The 15,191-nt window shown below is 38.5% G+C and overlaps 1 protein-coding gene across 1 annotated transcript in view; it reads right to left on the bottom strand.

Moving 5' to 3' along the window:
• Positions 1-15,191, bottom strand: part of LOC110836763 (uncharacterized) — a 65,250-nt gene that overhangs the window by 23,545 nt on the left and 26,514 nt on the right. Inside the window, exon 3 of the mRNA XM_087351606.1 lies at positions 1,130-1,191. Coding sequence (XP_087207732.1) covers positions 1,130-1,191 — 62 coding nt within the window. The remainder of the gene's footprint in view (positions 1-1,129; positions 1,192-15,191) is intronic.

The following is a 15,191-nucleotide window of genomic DNA, read 5'->3' as shown; positions in this document are numbered from 1 at the left end:
CATATACAAAACAACTTCGAATACGATATTAAAAATACAATAAAATCTGGAAGAAAACATCATTTGAAATCTGATAAACATCTGACTAAAAGTTGCATTTAAGAAATTATATTTAAGTTTATATAATTTTATACACCTGAAGATGGTTCTTTTAGAACTGAAACATGTCGTGTAAAAAAAGTGATGATCTAATGTAAATCGAACATTTCGATAGAGAACATCATTTAATATATTTTAAATATTTAAATGTTAATTATGGTAATATTTTAATATTAATAGGAATTTTATTGTGATTAGATTGACAAGATTTAAACAAATAAACAAATATGCTAAATTCGACTGTAAGAGGGGTAGTTCAAGATTCCCAGCCCAAGGTTACCAAAGTCTTCGATGTCAAATTCGCCGTATCTGGATTGCCTTGTCGTGCAGCAAGATGATTCTCAATTGACAACTTCACTTATCTCTCCTTGCAAATTGCTCCATACACCTCACTGAGAATCAAGTCAGTGTATTTCTTTTGTTTGGGCGTTCAGTCACACAAGCTCCTCGGTGCAGTCAGCATTATACTATCGCACAAGTGACTCGCTCCTAGCCTTCCCCTTGAAAATCCCACCGGCCAAAAACTACTGCGCCGACTATACCCATGTCTCGTCAAAAGTAACTTACTCGCTGCAAAAATGTGTTTCCCTCCAGGTTGTTGTTCAGCAGGCATTGGAAAAACGCTGTGTCTTCTGGCCTTCCAAAAGTCCACAAATAATTGGTGAACTAACCCATTATACTCCCACTTTTTCTCTAATATTTGTCGAATGCAAAAGATCTGATCAACAGTTGAATCCACATTGATCGTCCCCGATAATTTCATTCGTAAATGGCGTTAACAGTACCAGAAGAATATTCGATAAAATTCTGTATGACGTTGACAAAAGAGAGATACCTCAGAAGTCACAGTTTTATCGATATTGACAACAAGTGATTCTTTCCACTGTCGTGGTAATACTTTCTGGTTGCAAATCAAGACTATAAAATTATGTATCCCTGAGTGCAGTGTCCTACTACCTACATGGTGTTTAGTTTCGCTGGAACTGAGTCGATATTGTACAGTAAAACTTATGATAAAACAAAGACTTACCCCTGGAACCACAGATGGTGAACAATGAAAGGAGTGTTGCATGTAAAATATGAACAGAAGTGCTGAAAAGGAAGATATCACATTATCAATTACATGTATATTATTCAGTTTCAGAGGTTAGATTACATATTAGTGACTATAACAACAGGATGATGTAAGGTGATATATCTTATCTTTTCCATGAATTATTAAGAAAGGTGTGTTGAAGTCTTTTCATGTCTCGAATTTCACATGACAAAGCAAACACTACAAAATACAGTTATACACACTCAAAACATGTTACATCAGTGGTTTAAAGTCTGTGGTTCATTATCCTCATGACAGTTTGCTGGAAAGGTCTGTAGTCTTTAATTTTGAGAGTGCCAATATTAACCTTTAACGTACTGGAATTGGGGAGGTGAACGTCACACGTTAAGTCTTGAGTCAAAAGTTTAGCAGGTACTAGTGTGATGTACAACCAGATAAATCATGTGGAATCCGCGATCCATAGACAATACATGAACCCAAATCCACAGAGATAAAATGTTGACTGCACCAACTGCTGTATATTAGGGCCACTTTTCTTCAATTACACATTTGACATACACTAATACACTGGCCCCTTTGCTTTCAGAAGGAACAGATCTTTGCGTATCGTAGCGAAGAAGTTATTAAAGAAATAGGATCTCTTGTGGAATCTTGTGGTTTTAGTTAATTCTAATGAGTCAAAGATGTTGCTGCAAATTGCAGTATCTCTCATATTTACAAAAGTTTTAAGAGACACAATTCCATTTTCTGATTAATACATATTTGGCTATTTATGCTGTCAACTTTAACACCTATATTTACGTGCAGAATCATGAAATCACGCATTTATCTAAACGCAATCAGAAAAATTACAAAATTTCTTATTCCTTTTACTGCAATATTTCTATTTTATGTATATAAATGTCACAGATCAGTGGTTAGCACCCCTGCTTCATATTTTCATCTCTGCCCCCCCCCCCCGCCTTCGAACGTCACCCTTTTACTTTCATAGAAAGAATTTATGTTTCCGTCTAGATGATGCTATGAAACTCGCTGGGGAAAAGTTCGATATCATCACAGAGGAAGAATGGAGTTCGACGTGAAAAAATTCCCATCAGTGCGAACAAAATTACTTCCGGCTCGAACTTATTATTGACATTTCAGAAAAAACCTAACCTAACCCAACCTAACCTAACCTAACCCAACCTAACTCAATCTAACCTAACCCAACCTAACCCAACCTAACCTAACCCAACCTAACCCAACCTAACCTAACCTAACCTAACCTAACCCAACCTAACCTAACTAACCTAACATACAAAACCACAGTAATAACAGCTGGTGTAGTAGTAGTAATGGAAAGGAAGAAAAAGTTGCAGAAGGAGATGATGGGGAATTAATTGGAATAAGAGTTTTGTAAGTTTTAAAACCCACCTGATGTGAGATCCGTACAAGCTTAATAAAATTAAGTTAGATGTATTTTTTTTCTAGTTGAATTGAATGAATTTCCAAATTCTTTTCTTTTACGATGATGTGAAATATAAACTTTGTTGAAACACTGATCTTTCTTAGGAAAATAAACACACTTCATCTCTGTAAGTTTTGTCCGCAGAAATGTAACCTAATAAGTAACCGGCTAATGTGAGGTGAAGCAAATCCGTTTCTACTATGTTAAGTTCATTTATGCAATTACCCCATTTACAGTAAACAAATCAATAGATCAATCAGTTAACTGGGCAATGTATTATGTTACATAAAGAGATCAACTGGTATTGTTGGGTTGTTTGGCCTTGTAGTCTGGAAGAAGTTTACTGATGTTTCGCAGGTGCTTACTATCTCCATCATCAGGACGATGGTCACAAGAAAATCTAGGCATCTATGACTAGCGTAGTATAAGTCAATATGAGGGTAAACAATGTTTACAAAACACTGGTGGGAACACATTTTAAAAAGTTAAATTGGAAGACTAATGCAATATGACAACATTTTGATTTAACTTAGGGAAATACGTCTTAAAGCTGACCCATGCCTGACAGTGGTCTTTAGTTGTATTGATCCTTTGGGTTCAATTACCAGAAAGCTTTTTTAAAAGATTTTTGTTTAGAGAGATAATTAAACGAGAAAATTCAACAAAATGTAATTAGTTCTAATTTCGTACACGAAAGAAACTTAATTCTTACGTACCTCTGCCAGTGACTTACTCGTTTATTGCCAGTGTTTGTGATGTTTGGTTTTGCAGACCTACGTGGTCGTACTGAGTTAAAAATGTGTGGGCTTTTAATAGAACCTGTTGTATTCCACACTGTAAACCATAAATCGCCAGACATTCTTTAAATCATAGTTACAGAAATTGGGCTATTTACATTATTCCTACATTTCGTAAATACAAGAACACATAACTCCTATGTACAGTGCCTAAGACTTCCTGTGGAATTTGGAAATTGTTCGTTGTTCTGTCACATAGCACAACGTTCATGAACTGGCACCGACTTTGACTGCAGTACGAGAAAACTTTTGTAACACATAGTGACAAGATACTATTTGTTCCATTCTTATGCTCTTATTCGCACAAGCAATGTCGAACTTTCTCCGAATTTTTATCAGAGTAATTGCTTTTATAACATATACAAAACAAAGACGTGTTCACGATCTGGTTTTGTGATATACTCATTACACTTCGTTCAAGTCCACCGACAGTCACCTTGCGCATGTCGACCATATTGTTACACGAAACAAAAGCTAGTCACGCCACGAAAGCGTCGAAAAGAAAAAGAATATAAAACATTTGGGAGGGATATTATCAGTAAGTCTAGTTGTGTTACATGACTGTTTAATAATTCAACAAATTGCTGCACACTGCGTGAAAGTTCCGTTCCGGTTTAATTCAGATTACGAAATTTTCCATTTCCATTTCTCACCAACAAAAAGACATCACTGGCTGTTAAATCTCTGTACATTCTTACATTCGGTGGTGGTTTCTTTTCTTCTGTATAAGAAAATATGAAATATGATATCTGGAGTCTTCCATTTTTTGACGTGCTCGAAAACCCGAGAGGCATGTATTATTTATATTAAAACTGTTCTCCGCTCGCATCAGACAACTCCAGAACAGATAAACCATTTTATATTAACATGATGTTGTAGAATTTAACGAAAAATAGTCGAGGTATTTAAATTTTTTACTAAAATCTGATAGTTTTAACGAACATTTCAGTCAGTAACACTATATTTTCTTAGTGTTAAGATTATGATACGTCTTTCCACACGAGAAAGTTGCTGTGTTTCAGAATAAAATCGTCAAAATTAAGAAAGAAATATAAGAAGTATTGAGACTAACGAAGAATCAATTAATACTTATCTCCTTCAACCACTAGATCGATTTTAACAAGACTTGAAATTATCCTTGTGCCATCATGGTTCAGCCCATTATAATTTTTAATTTATTGAATTAGATACTAACAAAATGGTAGACGCACATACAACAGTAAGTACACTTAATATGAGATCTTGTGATTGCAGGTGATAGCTAATACACATTTAAAAAAATAAACAACTTTTATGAGTATTCTTTTCCGGAACGTAATACAACTCGATGTTCGCTTAGTTATCGATTATATGTCGATCACAAATCAACCATTGAAGGTAAAATTACTACATTTGTTTCTTAGACCTTCAACATTTTGAAAAATGATATCAAAATCGCAGTTGTCCGTAAATATAACCAGAGCCATCTCCAAGAGCAGAAAGCATTAGTAGCAGGAACAGTAAAAATTGGTGTAGGAATTGATCTTAAATTCTGTATTAAATACTGTTTATACACCAATAGTCACTATATGGCAACGGGTCAACTTTTGAATTATATCCGACAAATTTAATATATAAAAAATCTTATTTAAATAAAAAGTTCTTCTAAAATACAACATTCTTCTTTTACTACCAACTTTGAATTTGATTGGAATCAGAGTATGTCAAATTCTTCCTTGTCCATTCGCAAATAATTGCCAAACGGGTACGTTATTGCTCGCCTGTATGGAACTCAGATCTCATTGGTAGTGCTCCTTTAGTACTCCTGCGAAACCAGCTGAAGCCGGTGCTGTGCTTGCTACTAGTTTGCCACCCGCGCCTGTAGATGGCTCTGATTCTCACCGGCTATGGTTCTCGACAACTGCGATTTTGATAAGATTTGTTAAAATGTCAGATATCCAAGAAACAAATACAGTAATTACATAATGTTTATGACAACTTTAAAATTTACCGAAACATTGTTGAATGACACTATTATAAATCGTAATTTATTTCTTGATTCAAACTTCGTGTTTCGTGCTAATAGCGACTACTTAACTTCTACCACTAAAATGGTGGCGGAGTATTAATTGCAGTTTCCAAATCATTTCAAGGGGTTGAACGAAGACAATATTTGGATATTAGTCATGGGTGTGTGTGGTATGAATTTCCTGTTCTCAACAATTAGTACAGACTTCTACCTGTGTTGCCATCTAACGGACATAGTTTGCTCTAAAATAATCAACACGCATCAGAACCTTTGGCGTTTGATTCAAGCGGCTACAATACGACACGTGCCTTGAATTTGTCAGCTTAACGGGAATTTTGGTTCACAGGGCTCAGTTACACATACAAACTAACGGAGAGCATTTTTATTAACTTCTGTAAACATTTCATAAACGTTAAGACACTTGTTTTAAAATACATTAAGTAAATGAGTCACTACAGTATAATAGAATTTGTACCATTTTATTTTCGCTCTCGCCTGTGTATCAGGCGACTTCCGAGGTATCCAGTCACATCAGAACCATGATGATGGGGACAGAGTTAGTTCCCGAAACGTCGGTTTACTACGGTAACCAGTTGACGCGGCTGATTGCCCGAGAAGATTTTACTGATTGTACTCGCTGCGAAAGTCTCAAATCCTATCATAATCACACTGTTTACATACTATGAGTAAGTTCCTAGATTGCTTTATAGGATCACTTAAAATTTGTAAAATTGGTGAGAGTCTTCGCGTAACAATTAACTATTTTTCAGCCTTGTGTGCTACAGATACTTAGATGAGAATGCATATGTCAGGACCGAACTGCATTTTTGTATGCTGGTAGAACTATTAGGCATATTATTTTTTTATTTAGTGTTCTGTCTGACGACAGGTCCATATGAACAGGATCCTTCCATCCTTTTCTCGGACTGGGACCTGTTCATATACGTTCTTGGCAGATGATCCAGAAGTAGTTTGCCATTGCCTTCTTCTGTGTGTGAATGGAGTAATTGTTGGGATGCCACGGAGAAACCGGGGAAGCCCCCGGAGGAAAACTCCGTGTTGCCTAGACCACGGCCTTGCCCAACACAAGTTATAAATTCGGGCACCGCCGGGAATCGAACCCGAGACCCCAGGATTACAAGGCCAGCGTTCTAACCGCTAGACCACCTTGGCTTATAACGATTCTTAATGTTTATATTCACAAATTGTGGCAAATGACGAATAGTACCTTAAATTAGGCCACGACCTCTTACTTCACATCCTTTCCAATTCATTATTCACCACCATCTTCATTCGACGCTATGTAGTCTGTACTACTGAAAAGTCATTGTTAAATAAACTATAAATAAATAAAACCCAGGTCATTAACAGATTTGTTCTCGACAGGAGGCGGAATTTTAAATTCTGCCATTGTAGGTGATAGATTCTTAGCTTATTTAATAATTGAAAGTAATTATTAAATAAGCTCAGAATCTATCACCTGATGGATCTATTCGGTTTATGGCATCACGACACCGTGTCAGTAGTCGACACAACGAGAATTTGAACAAAGATTTTTATATATTTTTAATTTATTTATTCCCCATTTAACAGCGTTTTAAATACCACAACAAATTGCGTATGATATGTGGCATGAATTACATGGGAAGGAAATCCTGAGGAGAACGGGCGCATTTGTGGATGAGATGACAATATTAAAATAGATATAAAATGAACAGTTTGGAATGATGTGAATTTCATTTGTCTGACTCAGAATAGGGATTGGTGAGTGTGTTCTTGTAAATACTTTCGAGATTCCTTCTCAAGAAAAGTATCCGCCCCATGAACATCATTTTAAATACTACGTAGGGATTTGCCGGACTGGCTAACGAAAAGCATGGAAACCATCAGTCAAAACAGTCTCCGGAGAGAGATTCGAACCCAAGACGTCCAGAATCGAAGCAGGAGTGATATAATCACACTGTAATCTTTCATACTATTAATGACAAGTGCAGTATCCCAATAACGTCATCCTCAAATCTACATTCCGGCCATAAAGAGGAATTTGCCGTGGGACAAATTATTTTGCTATATAAAACGTTAGAATTAGGTTGGCAAGTGTAATCGCCACATCGTATTTGTTTTTCGTCAATTCCCAATTCCGTGGTTGGGAAATGATAACGCGTGGATGAGGGCTGCTAAAATGGTTGGAGATAAAATATTTTTCAGTTAATCTTTAAAAGAAAGCGAGCGAAACTTTCGTGCGGTGCTGTAACGTGTACTGTGTACGAATAACCCGAACGTAAGGTTGTTACCACATAATCATCTGTTTTAAGATTAAAGTCGTGATGAAAGAGATTACTTTCTTGATCTTCTGGTTTTCTGTCTTCGTTCCAGCCAACTAACTCTCTGTCTGTAAAAGCAGAAGATTCATGGCCCATGATAGAAAAGGCCACCAATTCACATAATCCTTAGCCAGTTTCACCCATTTCCAATTCTCCTTATATCCACCTTAACCTTCATTCGGTGACATGTTTTATCCGACACTATCAGTTACGTGGTTCGTATTTAACCTCACATCTTATATGGTGTATACACCACAGTAACACGTTTAAAAGTAAATATTTTGTGCCTTTCACAAATGATCTTGAAAATATCTGCAGGATTTTCACGAAGACAACCGAATTTAAAACCTGGCATTTATTACTCTTTCATTAAAAATCAGGATAGATTGGTAAATTTCGATGTTCATATTGTCTTCTAATTCAACACACGAAAAACCAATTAAAAATGATGATTAATGTTTAAGTCTTAAACTTTCTTTCAGGTACCGAAGTCCTTCTTGCCCACAACTGGATCATCATGGTATAGACGAGAAAATCCGAGTGAAAAAAATGTATTATAACCGGTGACGTGCCATCTCCCAGACCGACACCGAACTAAATTTCACGATACAAACATCGAATGACCGGAGAAGACAAGGAACTGCCAGTGCACGTATAAGCGACAGATAAGAAGATACTGTGAACAGCAGAGCAATGCAAGCCGTACTGTACAAAGAAAACAAGGTATTGTTTCCTCCTCGGTCTCACAGACAGCGCGTCACCAGCGAAGTTTTAATGCTCGCTCTTCTATCTCATTCCAAACGCACGCTTTCCCCTCCAGCATCATTCATTTGTCTTCCGCATTTTCCATCACAAGCGCCGTGGATAAATCACGAAGTTACATATTACGTAATATTCACTGTTTACGTCAACCGTCTTAGCTACCGAGTCTTTTCATTCTTATTTCTGAAATTTTAATTTCCAATATTCTGTAATTTACTTTCTTCTAACTAAAATACTGCATCTCATACCTGCACGTATAAACTGTTATGTTTTCAGACACTCAGACTCTGATATATATATTTCTTTCCTGTAATTATATCAGGCCATCAAAAAAAGGACCCACTAAACTTAAGAGATATAAATCGGTCGCCTTCCTGCCTAATGTGAACACGACCTTCAACCGCATCAATAGAGGAACAGCAAGTTTGTGGGTCATCTTCCCAAGATCTTCCGTGATTTTCTTCCGCCTGTAAAGGATGACTAGGGACTCGTGACTGAGTTCAAAAAAATTAAAATATTTTTAAAAACGCGTTTACCAACGTTTCAGAGATCCTTGCTGCCTCCATCATCACGGCGATGATGATGGAGGCAGATGGGCATCTGAAACTGACAGACTTCTACCAGACCACACGGTGCTACATAGCCATCTCTCGCATCCACTGTCGTAATACACACATGTTGATACAATTCAATGTATTTTCTTTCCAATGCCGTGCAGGCTTCTAGGTGATTGCAGATGTATCAGAGGAATGACCTTGGGTTTGTCAGCCGCTTATATAACGACCGTAATGCTCAATTGAACTTTCTTGGTGAAATGCTAGGCAGATATCTGTTCTGTAATTCAATACCTCTCCTTCATTCAACGCAGTCTGGTTTTTATTCTTCACACTCGAAGGTTAGCGAAAACCACGAGCTCCTCCACGCGTGCAATCTGTAGCGTTACGGCATGGGAACAAAGCGAACACCAAGACTTCCCAAAGGGGTGAAGCGAAACCTGGTGTTTGAACTAGAAGAGCATCCCCTTTGGAGACTCCAGCCCATGTTTTTTTCCACCGAAACACTTCCTCCCAGAATTTTAACACATTTCGGGTTTCCAGTGCTCCTAGGGTTGCAAAACCCTGGGTTTTTACCATCTCAGATTAGATCACCCAGGACTCGGGAATATCAGAATTGCCTCAGAGTTACTTGGTCACCCAAAGGGCAGGTCCGCCTACAGGTATTACGCCGCCGAGGACACTACCAAGAAATGCTACCACCCCTGCTCGGAGTCAAGCTGTTAGCCCCTGGACCTTCAACGCCAAGGGACTTCCCCAGCATGCTTACTTCCTGATACCTAGACATCTGCACTTGTTGCCCCATGGTGAGTGACACTGACATTCCTCTCTTGGGCTTAACCCAGCAGGGATTTCGAAATCTCTGACTTTGTCCTCGCTGGGCTTAGACACAACAGCGCTTTCGCCATGACGGGTTAGATTACAAATACTGTATAGTCGGCGCAGTAGTTTCTGGCCGGTGAAGAAGCTAGCGTAACTGGCGGACGGGCCTAGTCCGTGTACCTGAGGTGGCACGGTCAGTGTATTTCTTTTGTTTGGGCGTTCAGTCACAGAAGCTCCTCGGTGCAGTCAGCATTATACTATCGCACAAGAGACTCGCTCCTAGCCTTCCCCTTGGAAATCCCACCGGCCAAAAACTATTGCGCCGACTATACTGCACGGTACATTTCTAGAAATAAAAACCCTGGAATAAAGAGCAAAAAGTGAGCTATTTTTACATACTGACCGAGCTACCTGGTTTATTACACATGCAGGACGAGAGACTAAAAGAAAATAACAGCCATTGTTTAAAGACGACAATAGAAACACAGCTTACAAAACAAGAAAGACAATACAGGGTTATACTACAACCAAACGTAACAGGCATAAACTTCGTGGCAATATCAATTAAACTGTTTAGTTCGGACAGGAACCGGCCGTAGTTTCTAACGTGTGGCTTCGATTCTGTTGAAAATTGACTAAATGGACAAACATTGTGACATGGTACGACCCAAGGGAAGCCCTGAATAGGGTACCTAAATGCAGAGGTCTGAGGGACGTATCCTAACCCTCCCCAAGGATCCAGGAACTGTAAAAGACCTGGGACCTTTTTAGGAGGACGACGGTCACCAATACAAGATCGGGAGGTAGAGTGCTCCTAGGGGATAAAATGAATGGGAAAGAACAAAGGATCAAGGAATGATCCCGGCGCAAGGGTCGGTTACCGTCAACCAATCAAAGTCGTAGCTGATTCCTTTGATGGTAGAGGCTGATAAAAGATAATCTTACACAGAATACAGATTCCCCTATCATTGAACATGAATAATGTTAGTTTGGAACATAAATTTAGCTAAAAGTTACATGACTTTTGTAATAAACTATTTAATTACATTTTTTTAAATTCGTGTAGAAACGGCTGAGATCGAATACCATTACAATGTTGGTACAATACTATTTCGCCGCCATCTTGTCTCAAGACAAAATTCCAAGGCGCAGTCACCTTCAACGATTGTGTAACATTACTCTGCTCTTTGCTTGTCAGCTGACGCGAAGATGCCAGCGGCCTTCAGTTTCCGTTACAGATCCTTGGGAGAGCGTAAAGAAAGTTTGGTTTGAAAGCAAAAGCGACTTACAGTTACGTGCCTTAATTGCATGGAGCCAGTCTGCCAGGAAGTGAAATCGGCTTGTGATATTTAACGGATGAACACGAAAAAAAGTGCACTATAATTTGAAACATCTGCGGCCCACTTACTGGGATCAGACACAAATACAGATTGTTACAAAGTGCTACGTTGTACTGTCAGTAATGGTCTATGGTTGGCTACAGGTTTGCATGTGAGCAATTTTAAAACCATTCGTCTTTCGATTACGTTCAGCGCCCAACTATTTTTTTTTTTAAACATTTATACGTTATTACGAGATTCACGGACGCTGACATCTGAAAGCTGCCAACGGCGAATTCCTGAGACACTAAAAACTATATCTTAAATGTTTAAAACCTATTGTGTACGCATTAAATACCATACTTTAAAAAAATGTCATCACAACTAAAATATTTAGGTGAAATTCAGCATGGATCCATCGGTCGCTCTTCCAATATGACTTTTTTGAAATTTTTAAACCTGCGTTTTTAATATTATGAAGCTTAGGTACACTCTTCCAATCTACGTTTCGTTCCGAACGGGGGAAAAAAATTATTCGTCGTTTGGTTGTTTTGTGAAGGACTTGAACCTAATTTAAAGTTGTTTAAAATTAATTACTCTACGGAAATGTAAATATATAGCATTCTCTCTTAAAGTTACATCTGCGTAAGTAAATTTTAAGTATTAATTAATGTTATGGCTTAAAAAATATTACTTCCAATCGTTCAAAGTTGAAAATGTCCTAACATAAGCAGAGTACAAGCAGTAGTGGTCGTAATTATTAAGAAGTGCGTAGTGAAGCTAGAAAAAATATTTTTGAGCATAAAGTGTCTAAGATGAACGAAGCAGACTTAATTTCTGAAAGTGTCAAGACCTAGCGTTCATTAATTAAGTGTTTCAAGAATTTATAGGGGAGCAAAAGAGTCTAATTCTCTGGGAGATTCAGTATTTGTGTCACAAAAATAAACATTCAAAAAAAAAATGACAAACCAAAACAACTTCAATGAAGACGTACGTAGAACTTGAATTTCCATGACAGAAAAAATTACTACGGACAGGAATTCCTCAAGGAGTGTGACGACACGCGTCCGGTGTTTCATTTCGATAAAAACTGGGTAAACCAGAAACCCACAAATAACAGGTTTCCTCCTGCAGGGATATGAACCCGACATAGTACGTGCCTCACAGGTGGGGAGCTGGCGAGGAAAGGAAGTTGTGGTGGGGCTACAAGTACGAGGTGCGATCGGAAAGTATAAAAACCCGTACACTTATCTCAGGTATTAAATTCATCCATCACCCTCGAAGTAGTTCCCCTCGGAGTGAACACAACGATCCCAGCGCCGCTGCCAAGCCTGGAAGCATCGCTGGAAATCTTTCTTTGTCAGCCTGTCAAGCACCATCTGCGATTCTGCCTGAATCTCTTGCCAAAGACTCGCCAAAACGGCTACGGAAACCTATGAAATGCTAAAGCAAGCATTTGGGGAGTCCGCAATGGGTCGTGCACAAACTTTTGTGTGGCATTCACGTTTTAAAAATGGCCGAACATCTGTCGATGATGACGAGCGTTCTGGACGACCATCTTCGAGCACAACGCCCGAAAATGTTACGAAGATTCGGCAGGCCATTTACGAAGATCGAGGTCGTACCATCAACGACTTGTGCGACATTGTTGGGATAGGCTATGGGACCTGTCAGCTGATTCTAAAGGAAGAACTCCACATGCGACGCATCATGACAACACGCCAGCGCACACCGCCCTCAAAGTTCGGCAGTTTTTGGCCTCAAACACCATGGCCGTCATCCCACACCCTCCTTATTCGCCGTGTGACTTCTTCCTCTTCCCAAAGATGAAAATTCAGCTAAAGGGAAGGAGATTTGAGACGATAGAAGAGATTCAGGCAGAATCGCAGATGGTGCTTGACAGTCTGACAAAGAAAGATTTCCAGGGATGCTTCCAGGCTTGGCAGCGGCGCTGGGATCGTTGTGTTCACTCCCAGGGGAACTACTTCGAGGGTGATGGATGAATTTAATACCTGAGATAAGTGTGCGGGTTTTTATACGCGCAGTCTGGAAACCTTTCGATCGCACCTCGTATCTTGGATCACAACCCTTACAGTCCTTATCTAACCCCTAGTGACTATCACTTGTTTTGACCAACGAAGGAGCTACTGGGAGGACAGACATTCAAGACAGATGACAAATTATATCACTGTGATTCTGACATGTTTGTGGTTTGTCTAATAAAAAGGTCTACATCAGGGGTGGGGAACATGTTGGAAGTCCGTATTAATTTGGCTGTAATCAAATAAGGCCGCATTCAAGAAACTTCAATTAGATGTACTTAAAAATGTACATTATTTTGTAAAAATCTAACTACTATGTACTTAATAATTTCAAAAAATGAAAACTATTTATTAATTTTAGAGTTAACTAATCTTTCAATGACTATGTTGTGTCTGCTTTTTGTTGGAAAGCGTTTGAATATTTGGTTGCAGCATTTATTAATAGAAATAAAAGGATTTTTTCTGTAAAATTTGGATTCAGTCAAAAGGCCGCACTTAAGGACCTAAAAGGCCACAGGTTCCCCACCCCTGGTCTAGGTCAACCCTGAATCATCCTCGTAGGTCACCTGCTTTCACGATCATAAATTTTGCATGTCGCTCAGTGTGATAATTTATGGATCTTAAGTTGCAGAAATTTCTCGTCGGAGACGACAATCCTTGGCTAATCCGTTCTCTGACTGTGGCCACGTATAAAAAAATTGTAACGTTCAACAAAAACCATATAGTAGTTACAAGGAAGTGATAAACAGAGAAGTTCCCTAAGTAAAAGCCAAAATTCTTCCATCGAATCTGAAGACCGGTATAAATTAAGATGTACCATCAGCTATGGAATAAAGTAATATTTTATTTATATAAATCGAATAAAATTTGCTTTGTAATTTTCAGTTGGCTAAGAAGAAAGGGTTGTTGGTTGGTACCGAAACTGTTGAGTAAGATTTATTTTCTAGGTGGTCCAAACCACTTCGCCTTTCTCTGAATGCTGAAATCATGACATTTAGAAAGCCAACTCACATAACAGATTCGTGCTTATCAAGAAACTGCAGAGAATAATTTAGCGATTTATTGTTAACCGGATGTTTATTGCTTGTCTGTGCATTGCTAAGTCCTTCTGTGGGACTGTATATTTCTCCAGAGACCTAAGATCGTTGTGTTACTTCTTAAGGTCTATTTATATATGAACGTAAAGATAACGACACGAGCCTTTGCCGATTTTTCAGAAAATATTATTCAGCATTTTTCAATGGAACTGTTTAGGAAAAATATCGTTGGAGACGTAAGTTGGGCGAGACTCGTTCGTGGAACGGACGAGCTCGGAGTCAATATAAACAGTTCCATTGAAAAACGTTGAATAATATTTTCTGAAAAATCGGCAAGGGCTCGTGTCGTTATCTTTACGTTCCTATATAAATAGACCCTATATTGACTCCGAGCTCGTCCATCCCACGAACGAGTCTCGCCCAACTTACGTCTCCAACGATATTTTTCCTAAACAGTTCCATTGAAAAACGTTGAATAATATTTTCTGAAAAATCGGCAAGGGCTCGTGTCGTTATCTTTAAGTTCCTATATAAATAGACCCTTATTCGGGCGGACCGAAGTTTCATAGACGCTATTCCGACTTAAATAATTGCAGCAGTCCATCCAGGCAACTTGTGCGAAAGACAACGAAAACTTAATTCCAATAAAAGTAAAGTTTAAAGTTTGTCCCACTATACGACATGTAGGCGTTTGGGGTGAGTGGAGGTATACAGCTTGCTTTCTCTCCCGTTCATTTGTTTTCTTTCACTATTACGTAAACACTCATCAAACAAGAAAGCCAATCACAGGATACGCAAAACGAGGGATTTGCCCTGTAAATTTATATACAAAACTAGACAGACTTACACGTAGACCGAAGAATTTGGTCTATATTAAAACTGACTTCGGAGAAATAGGATGTAATGATGTGAACTGGGTTTAA

The sequence above is a fragment of the Zootermopsis nevadensis genome, unplaced genomic scaffold, assembly GCF_977971745.1.
Source record: "Zootermopsis nevadensis isolate Lab colony 2312 unplaced genomic scaffold, Znev_1.0 Znev_ptg000001l, whole genome shotgun sequence".
NCBI lineage: Eukaryota > Metazoa > Arthropoda > Insecta > Blattodea > Termopsidae > Zootermopsis > Zootermopsis nevadensis.
This window is presented reverse-complemented; position numbering and strand designations above follow the sequence as displayed.